General features: G+C 31.2%; 1 protein-coding gene across 1 annotated transcript in view; it reads left to right on the top strand.

Annotated features, from left to right (window-relative positions):
• The first annotated feature begins 2,630 nt into the window (after positions 1–2,630).
• LOC115884653 overlaps positions 2,631–18,338 on the top strand; it is a 57,609-nt gene continuing 41,901 nt past the window's right edge. The window contains exon 1 of the mRNA XM_030903310.1: positions 2,631–2,659. Within this exon, the coding sequence (XP_030759170.1) occupies positions 2,648–2,659 (12 nt within the window). The 5' untranslated portion in view covers positions 2,631–2,647. The remainder of the gene's footprint in view (positions 2,660–18,338) is intronic.

Below are 18,338 nucleotides of genomic sequence, written 5' to 3'. Positions count from 1 at the left end.
CTACTAAACATTCTTTTTTATTTTACAAAAAAGGCCGTACGATTTATTGTAAATGTACCACTTAACGAATCCTGTAGACAACACTTCAAAGCTCAAAAAATTCTTACACTACCATATCTTTTTATTCTGGAAACATCGTCCCTTATTTTTAAAAATCGTATCAGACTACAGGGTCCTATACCCAATATTGTTACCCGCCAAACCCTGAATCTGCCCTTACCACTTCCAAATAGCACATTGGTCAAAAGATCTATAATATATGAGGGCCGAAAGATCTTTAATCATCTGCCGGTTGCTTTAAGAGTGGTTAATTCCATAAAAACCTTCCGGAGACTACTGAAAAGGAACTTTGAAATAGGGCATTTTACAGCGTTATTGAATTCTACCGGGGCTCCTTGATATTAGTGTTTAGAGTCTAGAATTGCTTGTTAGTCTAACTTATTCTTTTAGCGTTATTTTTAATTTTCTCTTTATTCTGTATATTGTATATGTTATTTTACTTACTTGTTTACACCTATTTTTCTGAATACTGTTTGTTTGTTTAAATGGATGTATTTCTATCTTATATTATACACAATTTTTTTATTTTAGGTTTAGGTTTAGGAATATTTATGCTTTGTTAACAAAAATTTGTATATTTTTTAAACAATAAAGTACTTTTGAAATTGAAATTGAAAAATTGAAAAATATTATTGGTTTGACGGAAAGGTGAACGACAAACGAACGCCGATGCCTGTGAACTCGTCTTGATTTTTGAGAGTTGTCAAAGTCTTGCCAATTTATAGGTTATAATTTTGTGTCAAATAGAAATGATAAATATTTTGCATTGTGTGGAGGAAAACCTGCGGGAAAATTAAGTGTTGACCCAGACCATAGTTTACAGTTAATATTCGGTGCCTAGAGACCGCCAGAGACAGTTGCCAGAGATTATGACCAGAGAGATGTATTACCCACAAATAAAGTTTGTATACTATCTTGTATATGATACCAAAAACTGGAGTGTCTGTAAATTAGCAGCACACGATAGGTAAATAATAATCATATTGAATAATTATATTGATAAATGTAACAATGTAACGATAAATGCAGGAAGTTGCTTTGAGCTTGAAACACGGCTTGAAAGTAGAAAATCATTTTTGATATGTGTTTTTAAATACACCCCTTGCTTGTTTTGTATTAACACATACTGTAATTATTGTTTTTAATAAAATAACTCGATTAGATTTTCTCAATTTTATACAGTTTTATTCACAATATTTTGAAGTAATCACTTGTCACTCAAATTTTAAATATATTAATTTTTTTGCTATGCGTTCCAATTGTACCAACTTATTTCTTTGTAAAATAAAATAAACTAATTTGAAAATAAAATGACAGACACATCTATCACTGTCAAGGATCTTGTCGTTGGACAGACTATAATATGAATTTTCTTGTATTACTAATTACCGATTTTCTTACTAAGTAGCAAATTAATGTATTGTAGGTACAGATGAGACTAAAACTACATAAAATAAAACGGTTAATTTTCAGAACAACTACAAACACAAAAATATGTTTTTTTATAAAATTTAACCGATTTTGTAGTAGTTTATATGTGTCCATTCACAGATGTCATCGAATACATGTCTATTAAAAAGTGGTGATGTATTTTGATCACTATGTAATATATCGATGGCAAGTAAGGGCTGGAGGATTTTAAGGTACTCTTCAATATATTATTCGAGATAATTTTCTTTAGTTTGTCTATCGGGCTACATAACGGAGTCGGGAGATTCACCTGAAACACAACAGACTCAGTACACGACAAATAATCGAAACCGGTTCCAAAAACCTAATATTTTATTTACTAGTGTTATTGAGCATTGCTTTTTACACTGCATGGCTGCCGCCTAACAGTTTAACTGTTTGTTAAAATGTATCATAAAATATATAAAAATCTGGCTTAAGTCTTTTATAAAAAGACATAAATATTTTAATGACTTAGTCTTTTATAAAAAAGATTTAAATCTTTTTTAATGACATCTTTTATATTTCGGAATAAAGATTTAAATCAGAAATTATTTCCAAAATGTTAGCTTTCGAAAAATGACTTAAATCAAAAAAGACTTAAGTTTCCTGTGAGCTTGCAGCTCTGGTTAGGAATTTAATTATCATACAATAATTCGAAAGTGTAAATCGAAATCAAACAGTAAAAATCACAACAAAAGCGTCTCCTATCATATAAAAATCAAATTACCGACATTATTATTGTTAATATTGACGGTTTTGGACTTTTTGCGCACTCTGGTTATTGGAGGAAGAACCTATTTTTAACGAACTGCCATTTCCATCAAGTTACCCAGCCATGGATAGTACAATCCGACCTCGGAAATATACACACGAAATTGTCGCGGAGTCACAACCCCGGCGTTGATGCCAGGCCCTTATATCGATCGGGCGGCAGGGGGCGCGCGAGCAGTCCGCACGGTGGGTCACAGAGTCGGCAGCCAGCCATTGTGCCCGGAAATGGACGAGTCGAGACGGGAAAAAGCAAAGGTAGCGAGGGGCCGTGGCGTCTCGGGGCCCCACCCACAACCCAGTGAGTGCGGGAGTGCAGCAGGACGCGGCCGCGGCCGGAAACAGGCCGCACCACGACGATGCCGTGATGGCAAGAGAGGTACATGTATCGCCACCCCACCCCGTTTAACCCTTCACCAATATGCATGCGATTGTTGCACCGCCTCGCTTTGGACCTTGCAAGAGTCCCCATGCTATCTGTGCTTGTCCCGTGTACGGGATGATACCCTGTCGCCGGTGTCACCCCTGTATGTTTTCCCATTCTTGACAGGTCTTGCTGTCGCCCACACGCGCTCGCCTAGGTACACCCTGCCCTAACAAGCCAACGAACTTACAATGGAATGTATTAACCGTACCGTAAACTAGGTGTATACGCTATTTTCCCCGTGTGTTTATTTTTCTATGATTATTCTATAATATAACTAAAAAAATATCCAGAAAAACGCTTTTTTTCTTAAGCGTTCCAACAGAAATCCATTTAAGTGTTCTTATTTGCAAATAATACATCTTAAACAGTAATCACATACCATACATATATACAATAACAAAACAAATTTGTTGTGTACGTACCATTTCCTTAGTTACGATATATTATATTATCATTGATATACAGAAGACTAAGGTAGATTATTATTGTACAGCTTACCTGCACTACGCCCTAAATTAGTCTATTAGTTTTTATTAAAAGAGGTACGCAAACTGAGTTTATTTGATTCATGAAACAAAAATTGAACAAAAAGATATAACGATATATACGTAGGCGTTAAGGTGTTACCCTTAAGTGACAAAAATGATATATAACATAGGTATATTATTCTATCTAACCTCAAACTCTGTCGAACACTATACTGTAGAATAATAATGACATGACAGGTACGATGGTTAAACATTGCTTTTTAAATATTCATATGAAACTTACAATGATATATAACAAATATATTGTCTTTTTTTTACCAAATAGCAGTAAACAAAACAGTAATAACTCTAATTTATAGCTGAATACTAACACTGTTTGGCCGCGCCCACATAGAATGTAGAATGCACAAATATACAATAACAAAACAAATTTGTTGTCTACGTACCGTTTCCTTAGTTACGATATAGTATATCATTGATATATAGAAGTCTAAAATCATTGCCTGGAAACTTATAATAATATGGTGAAATTTTGATAAAATAATTTAGTACTCACTAAAAACACGGTATGTTGCTAGTGGTAGGAAAAATAATTTTTAGAGGTTACTAGTTTATTTGGTTGCCTGTGATATGCATATACAGGGTGTTTCCTAATTAATCTAAAAAATAAAATATCGTTAGAAAACGACTTAAGGCGGGCTGTTAATAAGTATATTCATTTTTTTCTCGGCAACCGTTTGATGAACAAGAAAAACTCAAAAGATCAATTTTGTTGAAAAAGGATGGCCAGTCAAGAAAAAAATATATTTTCTTTAAAAAGCAGTAGTGTACCATTTATGTTAAGCAAAATATCGATTTTTTTAAATTTTTAACACCCTGTAGATCAGAAAAGAAGTACTTTAGACCTAATGGTTATATAAAAATTGTTTTAAGAACACGTGAGGAATCACACCACAATTCTTTAGACTAATTAGAAAACACCCTGTATATTGTCAACTTGACAGTGATTGTTGATAAATCAAAAAATACCTTTTCTGTGAAAAAAGCCCGATTTTCGCAGGAAAAATTTTGGTTTTTATTGAATTTGGGCCTGCGTCTGCAAATACCGGTATGTTTTTAATATTCTATCTATCTAAATTTTAAATATCATAGTTAGAAATAGTTTTATTATTTATTAACTGTAAAAATGGTATACTTATAAGTTTTATCAAATATTGTGATTTACTATCTACCTTGTAGTCAAAATTTATATTTAATAAACTGTAAAATATATATATATATATTCTAATGTTTTATTAAAGTTACTCTGATATATTAATATATCAGTGTAACTTTAAAACTAAATCCTTTGAAATCAAATATAAACATAAAAAATATTTACAGCAGAAAAGGCGAAGGCGCTGGGTTAAACGTAGTCTCTACTAAGAACACGGAGGGGCGCTTTGACCCAATATTTTACTATTAAGTTTCATATCTATCTTAATAGAAGATTATTTTATTTTATCTATGGTCTAAAGTAGTATTTTATTGTACAGCTTACCTTTACAACGCCCTAAATTAGTTCATAGTTTTTATTAAAAGAGGTACTCATACTGAAATTATTTGATTCATGAAGCAAAAATTGAACAAAAAGATATAACGATATATACGTAGGCGTTAAGGTGTTGCCCTTGTGACAAAAATGATATATAACATAGGTATATTATTCTATCTAACCTCAAACTCTGTCGAACACTATACTGTAGAATAATAATGACATGACAGGTACGATGGTTAAACATTGCTTTTTAAATATTCATATGAAACTTACAATGATATATAACAAATATATTGTCATTTTTATACCAAACAGCAGTAAACAAAACAGTAATAACTCTAATTTATGGCTGAGTACTAACATAGTTTGGCCGCGCTCACATAGAATGCACAATTGTAAACATGATAGGCTAGTAGCAAATTTGCTTATTTTTAGTGTTCCCTTATAAAGATGAAATAAATAAGGAATTCTTTCTAGGTATATTACTATGTTAACAGAGTTAACAAACTTCCAATATAATGTATGATTTATATAATATTCTAATTAATTATAATTGTATAATTATAAGTTTACATTGGATTTTGAATAAATTTTGAGTAAATAGAATTAAAAAAGTAACAAACCTATCAGAATAACAAGTTGTTTGAACTAATGACATTTAAGTGTAACGAATAAAGTTTATACCCGTGTATGCTTCGAAGTGTCCAATATACCATGTATCTATTTATATACCCATAAAGTTCTTTATTTTTTATGGCTAAACTTACCAGTCCATTACTACGAAACACTACCAGCAAACTATATACCTATTTATTTAAGGGTGACACACATGTTCTACTGTAAATAATTAACTCTAAACAATGTCCAAGTTATTCGTGTCACACTATGAAATATTTTGTGTATGATTAACTATTAAATAGTAATATAATAAATTATCTATAAAACTGTGCTAACCCTATCATTCAATATAATTTATTACTTGGAATTCATAAATGTTTGTGAGTAAATATCTAAGATATTATTTATATATTCATTTTATCTATTCATATTATTATGTACATAATATTATCAAGCAATCAGTTTTTTACAACTAAATAACTTTAATAAATGATTGTATTAAAATTCATCATATATCTCTTAAAATATGCTCAATTCAATTTCTAACAAAATCATATTGCAAAAACAGTATTATGGCCTCGATTATGGCTTATTTCCTATACATATAAATTTTACGTAATAAAATATATTGAAACATGGTAGTTACTTTTAGCTAAATAAAATAATAAGAAATGATCGATATTTAAAGACCTTGTACTGCATTAGTATCTGAAAGGCTTCGAAATACATTTTTCTAAATTTTATCGAATGTGATTACAGTCTAATTGGGAACAGAATTTATATTTTCTCGACAAACCACAACAAGAAATTAGTCGAAGAAATATATTATATTTAAATTAAAATTTCATAGACCTATTATATTATTAATGTCATAATATTTTACCAAACAGACTGTGGTTGCTGCTTTACCTTTGAATAAAAGAAATAATTATTATTTTACAAAGTGTAACACCATTTCATAATAAAAAAAAGAAAAAAGAAAAATAAAAAGTTTGTATTCTTTGATAAATAATTATCATAATTTGTCAAATCATGAAACGCATTTATTTATCTAAATATATACCGGGTGCGTCTCAAAAGTGGCTCACCCCTATAACTTTTTTATTTCTTTAGATAAAAAACGAGATCTGGTATGATAGTATATGACATAAACGAGGATTGATTGACGTATTTAATTGTTTTCGGTCACTTCCTTCTTCACCGGAAAAAGACTACAACTTTTGATTTTTAAATGGCACCTTTAGTATTTTTTTACTTTATTTGATAGAAAATGATATTCTGAATAGAATGACATATTATATGTCAACTTTTGACATTCTCGCTGAAAAGAAATGTATTTTAAATTTCGATCTAGAGTGTATAATAAAAACAACATATATTTGTTTGTTGTTGATTGACGTATTCAATTCTTTTCGGCCACTTCCTGTTCACCGAAAATGACTACAACTTTTGATTTTTAAATGACATCCTCGGTATATTTCTACTTTATTCGATGGAAAATAACACTCTGAGTAGAATGAAATATCATGTCACATTTTGACATTTTCGCTCCAAAAAATCGTATTTTAAATTTCAATCTAGATGAGTGCCACGGCTGTGTTAAAAACACTAATTTTTAATCAAGGAGCCTTAGAAAAATAGATTTGATCGTCTAATGTTTTAAGCCTCGTGTCCTCTGGTCAGTTAAAAGATACCCAAATCGTATTTTTAATCATATCTCAATTCTTTCAAATGGAACGAGTGTGGCTCGTTAGCATATTTGGAAAAAAACATTTTTTTCCAATAATTTGGTACCATACACTTGGTATTTCGAGTAAAATTATCCTTATGAACCCAGAGGCCGGAAAGTGAAATAGCAAAAGCGGTTCCACCGTTTCAACGGAAATTTCAAATAAAATAGTTCCAGCCTCGGGCGCTAGGTGGTAGTGCAATTAATTTTTAGGTTAAGAAGTTGCTACTAGTTATTGCCAGATGGCGTTCAATCAGATTTTTTTTGTAGTTTCCATAGTTTCCAACGGCCATTGTCATACTATTGTCAAATTCTCAAAAGATATTGTCGTTGTCATAGCGCCAATCATAATATTATCAAAAATGATCATCAAAACGTTTTTCAAACTATAATTTGTTATATGTGTTTTTATTAGACAATTCCTTTTGTTTGTGGCCCTAAAAATATAATGTATGTCTTTTATTTTTGCCATCATTTAAGTACCTATTTATATTTACTCCATTTACAAAACTTTGGGCGTGTTACGTTGGTCTTATTTTATTATAATAAACGATGTTTAAATATTTTACTTATAAATAAAAACTTTAAATAATAAATAATATTTACACATGTTTCGCTTTAATTGTATTTAATAATTGTATAAATTATACTCTTAAATCTTATTTTTTACACATCACAACGATACTTGTTATTAGTATTGTTGAATTTGTGTAAAAAATTAGATTTAATAATCAAATTTAATTATTTTAGAGTAAAATTCAATAAATACGCTCATTTAAAAAGCCCGCGCTTCGATCCATTTAAAACAAGCCCTACTCAATAGATGGCGCCACTTCTGTAGGACCATTTTTCAGTATGGCAGAATCCATTCTTTTTCTAGCTAGGTATATTTTTTGTATGAACTGCATGTTACAATTTGAAAATGTCAAAAGTTGACTTATGATATGTCATTCTACTCAGAGTGTCATTTTCTATCAAATTTTACTACATTTTTGCATTTGGTTTATTTGAAATTGTAATATGCTATTCATACATACCGAAGGTGCCATTTAAAAATCAAAAGTTGTAGTTGTTTCCGTTGAAACAAAAAGCGACCGAAAAAAAATTGATACGTCAATCAATCCTATTTTATGTCATACACTATCACACTAGATGTTTTTCATCTGAAAAAATAAAAAATGTATAGGAGTGAGCCACTTTTGAGACGCACACGGTATAGGGAATTAAGACACAACATCCTCACAATCTTGTTTTAAGAATGTTTAAATAAAAAAATAATATAAGATTGTGAGGATATTGTTTCCTTATTGTCTCATTACAGGATATTCTATAAATTAAAAATATTTATATAGATATTCAGGGTTAGTCTTAAATAAATAGAAATATTTTCAGGGCTGGTAGATCTCGATAAAAGTATCACATCTTCTCTATACCGTTTTTCAAATAAATCCAAAATAACTTAGATATTTTACTTTGAATATTTCCAAAAAAAATGATTTTTGCTAAAATTTAATTTACTACCTATGTTGCCATATTATTAAGAAATAATTTTTTTTAACTAAAAAAAATTCCAAAAATTTTTTCAAAAAATTACTAAGTCTCAATAATTTTTTTTGCCGAAAAATACCTCATAATCGTGTTTCTGGGGTCGAAATATATTACCCTTAAAAATATTTGCACTTGTTTCAAGGCTTAGCCTATATATATATATATATATATATATTTGAATATATTTATTTTTGTACCTATTAGCATCTGTCTAAATCAATATTTTTTTTATTATTTGAATTTTAAACGGACTACATTACAAGAAAATTTAACTACTACTTTTGAATTATAAAATTTTCCATATTTGTTACTACAGACTATATGGACAACTAATTTATTCACATAAACCAATAGAAGTCTTTTCAATATCAAAAGAAATCTTGGCAGCTCTTTACATGCGCCTATTTGGATGCAATGCGATAGGACTAACGAACACATTCGGGTTCTTTCGGCAGTTGTCGATTGCATTGGCTTTACTAAGGTTTTACTATGCTTTATTGAAATCCTGGCGAATGATTTATTGTACGAAAGAACATATTTTATCATTATAATTACACATTTTTATTATAATTTTCTTAAGAACTATTAAAAATATGATAAAAATTATTTTCATTCTTTGTTTTCAATTGCTTTACTTTTATGTCTAGGCGTTAAAATGACTTTTTTATATTGTCAATCACGTCGCAAAAATTAATACTTTTGTGACGTTTGAAAAAAATTAAATTTAGTGATTACCACAGCCACTGTGACATATAAAAAGTAGACATGTGACTATCTATTTCAAAAATTAAATTGTTCCAATGTCATATAATAATGGCGGTAGCTGTCATGGAATTGAGCGATTAAAAAATTATCATAAATCATTTTTTTCAAATGGAAACCCACTTTTTTAGTTCACTAGGAAAAAGGTTTTCCAATTCGTTACTTTTTGTGTATACATGTTCCTGTACCTAAAATAAATCGCTTTTAAGTTATTTAAGATTTAGTTTGAAAACGTATATTCAATTCAATTCAATTCAAAAATACTTTTTTGTTAAAAAATATATAAATTTTTTTTAACAAAGCATAATATTCCTAAATCTAAACCTAAAACATTTATTGCCAGCAATCCCAACATCAAAAACCAGTTTCATGAAAAGTAAACAAATGAGTGCAAATATAAAAACAAAAAACAAAAAATTTGCGTAAATATAAGATTGAACAATCAGCAAAATAGGTTTAAACAACTAAGTAAAATAAGATACAATATACAGAACAAATGTAAGATAAAAAAATTCTAAATTCTAAACACTAATATCAAGGGTGTCCCGGTAGAATTTGTCAACGCTGTAAAATGCCCTATTCAAAAGTTCTTTTTTCAGTAGCCTCCGGAAGGTTTTTATGGAATTAACCAATCTTAAAGCTACCGGCAGATGATTAAAGACCTTTCGGCCCTCATATATTATAGATCTTTTGACCAAGGTGCTATTTGGAAGTGGCAAGGGCAGATTCAGGGTTTGGCGGGTAACAATATTGGGTATAGGACCCTGTAGTCTGTTATGATTTTTAAAAATAAGGGATGATGTTTCCAGAATAAAAAGAGATGGTAGAGTAAGAATTTTTTGAACTTTGAAGTGTTGTCTACAGGATTCGTTATGTGGTACATTTACAATAAATCGTACGGCCTTTTTTTGTAAAATAAAAAGAATGTTTAGTAGACCCTGATTAGCCACATCCCAGAATGGTATTCCATACCGGAGATGAGACTCAAACAAACTAAAATAGACCGTCCTTGCCAAATGCTTTTTGCTTTGCTTTATTTTTCTTGATTTTATCTAGCTTTCTTTGACATTAAGTGTTAAACAGACAGGACCTAACCAAACCAAACCAAATCTAAAATAAATCGTTTTTAAGTTATTTAAGATTTAGTTTGAAAACGTATATTTTTCTTGATTTTATCTAGCTTTCTTTAACATTAAGCTTGGTTAAGTTGGTCAAACAGTCAGATAATTTAATTTCATCTGTCAGAAAACGAATTATCTGAATTTCCTATATTATAAATGCTATTATTGCCTTGAGAGTTTAAAAAGTGTATTTATAAAAATATATCTCGTATTTTCGCTCTTTAATGATATCTAATAGTTGATATTATTAATACCGTATGATTGAAAAAAACAACAGCGCAAAGTTGACTTGGAAAAGATGATCGATAACATACTACTAATTGAACAGAGTATCACAATATGATATGGCCAGATCTATTGTTTTACATCACTTGACGTTTAAAGTCATAGGCTACGGGTTAAAATCAAGAAAAATATACGCTTTAAAACTAAATCTTAAATAAATTAAAAACAATTTATTTTAGGTATAGGAATATGTATAGTCAAAAAGTAACGAATTGAAAAGCCTTTTCTCTAATGAAATAAAAAAATGGGTTTCTATTTGAAAAAATGATTTATGATAATTTTTCAATCGCTCAATTCCATGACAGCTGCGGTCATTATTATATGACATTCAAACAATTTCATTTTTGAAATAGATAGCCACATGTCTTCTCTTTCCAAGCCCCTGATCTGACAATTCTCCCAGTACGGAATTAGTACTGGGAGAATTGTCAGATCAGGGACTTGGAACACCCTCATAAAGGAAATACCACTCCTGCAACTCCCAGTGGACGATATGCCAAGAAGGTACAACTTTGAGAAACATCTCAATGTAGTATTGAGCAATAAAAAGGATTGGGAGAGCGAAACGCTTGCCCAGCAGTTAAAAGACCATACCATAACTTGGTATACTGATGCTTCCAAAACCAATACGGGAACAGGGATCGGAGTGTTTGGGCCGAGAGCTAAATACTCCGAACCAATGGGCACTTACCCTAGTATCCTACAGGCAGAAATCTGCGCTATCGAAAGATGCGTTCAACTTACCTTAGATAGGAACTATCGGAAACAAGAAATAGCCATCTTGTCTGATAGTCAAGCAGCGTTAAAAGCGATCAACTCAGTATCAATCAATTCGAAATTGGTCAAAGAATGCATAGAGAAGCTGAATAAATTAGGCAAAGTCCTCCTACTCTGGGTGCCTGCTCACCAAGGGATAGAAGGCAATGAAAAAGCAAATAATCTAGCTAGGAAAGGAGCGAACACTCCACTAACTGGACCAGAACCGTTCTGCTTTCCAAGTGGTAACCAACTCAAGGCGGAACTCAAGAACTTGGAAGATTCCATCCGCGACTGGAATGGAAATCTTGCAACGGTCTAAGACACTCGAAGTAGTTTCTGAGGGCTTATGATCAAGAAAAATCACAGATCTTCCTGGGTTTAAGTAAGAACAATCTTCGGGTTGTCACGGGGTTTTTAACAGGACACTCTCAATGAACACCTAAGTAGATTGAAACTAAGAAGAAACGGCGAATGCAGATTCTGTGGTGAAGATGGGGAAACACCAGTACACCTCATCACTGAGTGCGCCGAGACGACAACCATTCGTGCCATGAATTTTGGTACGACTGATATTGGAGATGGAGAACTACCCTCTATAAAACCGTCCCAGATACTGGCTTTTGTCAAAGCCCTGGGACTGTGTGATGAATTATGACTCAAGAAAGGGGGACACAATGGATCTGTAAGGTCGCAGTGATTAACCCCCCTCCCACTCATTCTAAATTCTAATGTCTTCTCTTTATGGTACAGTGGCTGTGGTAATCACTAAATTTGACGTTTAGGCTATACACATATTTTTGACAGGAAGTTTTTTTCGTCTAAAGATAACAAAAGTTGGAAAAATATCAGATATATAGTGAAAAGAAACAACCAATAAAATTACCGCCAGTCTACTCTAATTCTAGTGGCATTGTGCGATGGCGTAATGTAACGGCCACTAGCGAAACGTCACAGATTACACGGCTGCACAACCTTTGGGGGGAGCGCGCGGGTTCCGGCACGATGACCCACTTTCGCGTACTACGCCGAGTAAATGGGTCATCGGCCCGTTCCGGCTTCCGGCCGCGACGGTCGGCGTAGGCCAGGGCATCGCACTGGCTTGGCCCGGCTCCCGTACGATTTACACTAGTCCACGACTAGTTTTGATTCTGCACCGGAGGAAATTATTCGATAAGTAGATAGGTTTAGGAATGAAAATTTAAAATATAATGTATCTACTTTAAATAATTCAAGGGCTTATTCGAATAACATGATAAAAGAGATGTAAACTCTGAACCAGGGTCGCGACAAGCCACTCAACCAGAAATCAGTTTTACTAAGTAGTAGCTAGTGTTTTTTCTTGCCTTTTATCCAACAAATTTCTTAGATAAATACTTAGGGAGTTAAACTAAAAAAAAATAACTAATAATTATATTTTATTAATAAATGTTAAATTTACACATTTTTTCAAAACTGCGAAGTTTAATAATTCAGAATTATGGATTTGTGGCTTGAGGATTATATTTAATGTACAGGGTGGCTCTAATACGACGCTCCTCATTGGGATTTCGGAAACCGTAGGAAATAAAGGATCGGTTAAATGGAGGCAAAGTTGCGCAATTTGATGCTCAATAAAATTAGCATTTAGAAAAATTCCGAATACTTCCGAATATATTGGAAAAAAAAACGGAATATTCAAGCATATTCTTCAGATAAAATTAAGTAAAAAACTTCGTATAAATGTACGTCCTAAAATGCTTAGTTTCGGAGATACAGGGGTAGAAATGTCATTTTTATTTCAATTTTTTCCAAATAATTTCTGAAGTAACCTAAATATTTGGATGAAAATTGGTGTCTGGGAGTTTTTTGACATGAGAAATTGATTTTGATGTCAATATGACTTCTATTTATAGGGGGCTCCACCTACATGTGTTTTAACTGTTTTGAAGTGTAATAACTTTTCGTCCGCCCCTGTATAAAACTACTGAGTTCAAAAACATACATTTCCGTGATTTTTTACATATAAACTGTCTCCTAGTAAAATTCGCTACGAGCAAAAGATATTTAGAAAGGAAATAATCAATACATGTTATTATTGACAAAAAACAAACATGTTGAGTTTTGACTGAAATGGTAATTTTGGGACTTTTTATTTCTTAAATTAATCATAATTTTTTCTTCGAAAAGATGATTTGGCCAACCAACCAAATAAAACAGTTTCTGTTGAACTTTTGCCATAAAAACATTTCAAATTTGAGCTTTCAATCTAATAACTATTTAGTTAACATGTTTAATTTATGTCATTGATGACAGGTATTGATAATTTTTATTCCAAATATCTCGAGAACCATTACTAGTAGCGATTTTTATCAACAGACCTTTTTTACGTAAAAACGTCGTAAATGTATATTTTTTACGTAAAAAACGTCGTAAATGTATATATTTTTTACTCAACAGTTTTATACAGGTACGGTAAAAAAGTTATTATCCTTCAAACCAGTTAAACAATATGTAGGTGGCGCCCTCTACAAGTAAGAGTCATCTTGACATCAAAATCAAATTTCTCACGTCAAAAAACTCCCACACAACAATTTTTATCCAAATATTGACGTTACTTCAGAAATTATTTGGAAAAATCGAAATAAAAATGAAATTTTACACCCTGTATCTCCGAAACTAAGCATTTTAGAACATACACTTATACGAACTTTTTTACTTATTTTTATCTGTAGAATATGCTGCCAAAGTTTCCAGAATACAGTTTGAACCACCCTGTGTAATAAGATTGTAAATTAGGCCGTTAAAACTAACACTTTGTTCAGCATGAAATGTATAACCGTTTTTTGCTAGCCAATAAAAAATATTGGTCAAATAACAAAATGTACGTAACACAATTTCAAAGTACTTGAGAATAAGATGTCATAGTTATGACATCTATATTATATTTGTTATCATATAACAAAGAACGATACGTATTTATTTGTACAGATGAATAATTAAATATAATATATATATATAGTATCTACTAAGCCTATTTCCCGGTCAATTTTTTTTCTAAAATTGAATTTTGAGCTGGTTAAAGAACAAGTAAATTTAGTTACGAACAGAGGAAATAGGTCACATTAGAATCTCTGCATTATTTTCTCATACATTTTAATAATATAGAACACTAAGTAACTCTTTACTATTCTTTATGAATTTTTAATAATTTTAAAATTAAAGCTAACAAACCTGTTATTGCAACGACAGGGTTTGAGGAATAAATGAGTCTCATCCAGAAAATAAATAGGGAATCGGGTCGAACCAACGAGATCATAGTTACAGATTTAATATTTTATTATTAATTTCCATTTCTCTTGATATTAATATCTAAAATTAGATAGAATTTAATAAAATAAAGAAAATTTACAGGAAGTTCCAATGAAAAATAATTTGCTCTTTTTAGAACAATTTGTATTATACCAATCTTTGTGTACGGTGTCCCACTTTGATTGAAATCATACAGTATCTCCATTATTAGTAAAGATTGGAGGATGCGGTTTGCACAAACCTGTCCCGCTTTTTTGTCAAATAAAAGATGCTACAAACAAAATTATCATAGCCCTCTTCGTTTCTGTTGGGACTGAAATATTTTACTTTTAAACTGTTACCACTGAATCTCCTTCTATCCCAATCTGCTTTTCGGTGAGCTTGTAGACGGTAAGAGGAGGCCGGGTGGAGAACTCAAAAGGTTCAAGGATATTTTCCACGAAAACTTAAAGGGAATTAACAAGCAGAATGAGTGGGAAGAGGCAGCTCACAATAGAACGGAATGGAGAAGAATTGTAAAGTCAGTTAAGAGCGACAATCAAAAAGTAAAGAGGCAACAAAGCAATGAGATTTTTGAATGTCTGGAGTGCGGTAGACAGATAACATCACGTATCGGGCTTTTCAGTCACAGAAAAGCTCATGAAAGGAAACGCCTTGCGTAACCATCTTCTGATGCGTGTCAAATACTCGTCAGCGAGTAATGGCGGTATGTATGTATGTATGTATCCCAATCTCCATATGTTCCTTCTTTTTTATAACGAAATGGGTTTGCAAATATCTAAAAGCTTGGCTTTTGTTTGATAGAATTAGTTGATTGATATTTCAAAAATCCCTAAATACAAAAATCGAAAACGGACAAATCCCGGGACCAGGCAGGCGATATTGGTCCCAATTCATTGATTTAGGAAATAGCCATTTAACAAAACTCTAATATTTTCAATGTTGTAAGGGGAACCCCATCTTGCAGAAAGTATATTTCACGTAACTTAGCTAAAAAAATAGTTAAGTTCTTCTACAAATAGCGGTAAAGAGTTAAGTTTCCCTATTAATACAATGAATTTATCAGTGGCTCGCAAAATAGAACAAAAGACAGCAGTATTCTTTTAATAATTCTTTAGTTTCTTTTATTATCAACCATGGCCTACTAATAAAAATTAACTTTTAATCATTTTTTTTTAATATTGCAGTAAAGAGTATTAAAAAGTTTATTGTTAGTTTAATTTAAAAAAAATGTAACTTTAGTTCATATGTTCAAAAATATATTTTTCGTAGAATAACAGACCACGCCACGGTATTCTACGTAAAAAGATCTACCGTTGTTAGGTAAACAGTTTTCACCTTCTCGATATCTTTCGCAATAATACCTATGATATACAACTTTACTATAGTAACTTTTACTTTTGATTTATTCAAAATTATTAATAGGTATTTTAACTGCTATTGTCTTTATTAATTGTATATTGTTGTTTTGTACATGACTGTATACAAAGCTTCTGTTATGTATTAATTTACCATAAGCATTATTTTGATATTACAATGCATTTTTCACTACGACTTAATTTCTAACTCTAAAGTTTTGTATTTTTGTTGAATCACATTAAAAAATGAATGGATTAGAATAAATATTGTCAGTTAATTTACAAAGTACAGTACTTTGAATTAAAAAATAAAGAAATAACCATCATACTCCAAAAGATTATGATTTCACAGACAATAGTAAGTAAAGAAAATAATACAAATATGTGTATTAACAGTTATTTATTTTTACTATCTATATACTAATACATAATTTCATAGATATACTGCTTTGCAATTCCTTCAGAATTATTCGCTTTTTGTGATTATAAAACGTATTGTAGATATTTAAATTTTTAGTTATTTTCCGTTCAATATAGTCAGGCAAATAAATTTGACAAATAGTAAAGCTAAAATATAAAAATAAAATAATTAACTTAATATTCTCACTTATCTTAATTACAATTATTATAAGGTAGTTGTAATAAATATAACTTACATAAATATTTTTTAACTTTGGTTCCAATAATATAAAAATAAAATAATGTAAAGTAGCTATACAATGTTTCAATATCTAGAGATCATCTAACTTAACTTTTTACTCTAAATTAGTTACTTGTAGATATTTTAAAATTAAAATTTAGATTATTTTTTAATTTTAAATTAACAGGTGGACTAAGAAAATCAGAAAATACAATGTAGATGGAAGTTATCAACAGATGTTTTTGTTCTCTATAATGTTTGAGTTTTTAATTAGGATATATCTAATATCTTATACTTTTGCGCGAAAATGGCTGATTTTGTTTTTATAGTGGTTTGTATCACAAGTCATTATCAACTATCATGGCATAAAAGGAATCCTATCATGAGAAAAAAAAAGGTCCATATCATGAAATAATTGAATATGAAAGTGGTTGACGAAAAATTGACAAATGGAAGGCTTCCTCCTATCAACAGCTTCAAGAATTTGACGCTACAGTACTTTTGTAACATGCTTAACATTATTTCTCGAAAATAATTCTGAATTTTTCGCCATTTGAAAATCCAAAAAATACAATTTTTTATGTCACTTCGTTGATCGATCACAAATTCGACGGACAAAAAATGCTAAACATTATCTCAACATTATTAGTTTAGTTGTTGCTTACTAAAAAAACGTCGTGATAAATTTAAGTAATATTAAAGAAAATATAAATCCAAGAAGATATTTTATACGTGAAAATATAAGCCACAGACTCCACCTGTACGTTCTGGTTTCTAAATTGAAGTTTTAAACCACCAAATCTACAAACATTCGACAAAATTTGAATCCGCAGCCCATACACGCCCTCAGCGTGCACCTTCTAGCCGTCCCGCCTCGTCGACCGGCATATACTCCGGCCGCCGTGGCGCATAGTAGGCCAGTTCAACGCACCCGCGTTCCGCCGGCCGGGGTAGGTCAGGACCAGTCACGATGCGGCGGCCGGGCCAGGCGGATCAGGCTGCCTGAGCCAGCGGGGCTGATATGGGCGTGTTGCAGGTAGTGTTGAAAGAAAGGAGGTGTACTGTGTGCTCAACATGTAGTGATCTTTGGTTGGCTGTCGAACGGTGCTACTTAGATTTAGTTCTATTACGTTTGCTCGTTGTTGAAAAACTTTTTTGCACTAGGGTATACCTTTGTACCTAAATGTCTTTTGACCTAACCCAAAAGCGATTTTGCTGTCTTATTTAATTTTTTGTTGTACGATAAAAAAAGAGTTTGGCTTGCATCAAATCGCATTTAAAAGATTTTGTGACAAAAAGTGTACATTCTTGCAATAAAGAACATATCAATCGTTATTTTTAATACTCTAATAACAAATACTAGTAAACTCGTTTTTTTACTCGAAAAACTAGAACTATGTAGAAGTCTTTGTCTACATGTTAAATTGTAAATTAATAAAAACTATATTTTACTATCATAATATTAAAGTATGGATTACAAAGTGACAATTTAAACAAG

Source organism: Sitophilus oryzae, unplaced genomic scaffold (assembly GCF_002938485.1).
Source record: "Sitophilus oryzae breed Bouriz unplaced genomic scaffold, Soryzae_2.0 scaffold_306_pilon_pilon, whole genome shotgun sequence".
Lineage (NCBI taxonomy): Eukaryota > Metazoa > Arthropoda > Insecta > Coleoptera > Curculionidae > Sitophilus > Sitophilus oryzae.
Note: the sequence above shows the minus strand (reverse complement) of the source record. Positions and strands in the feature narration are given on the sequence as shown.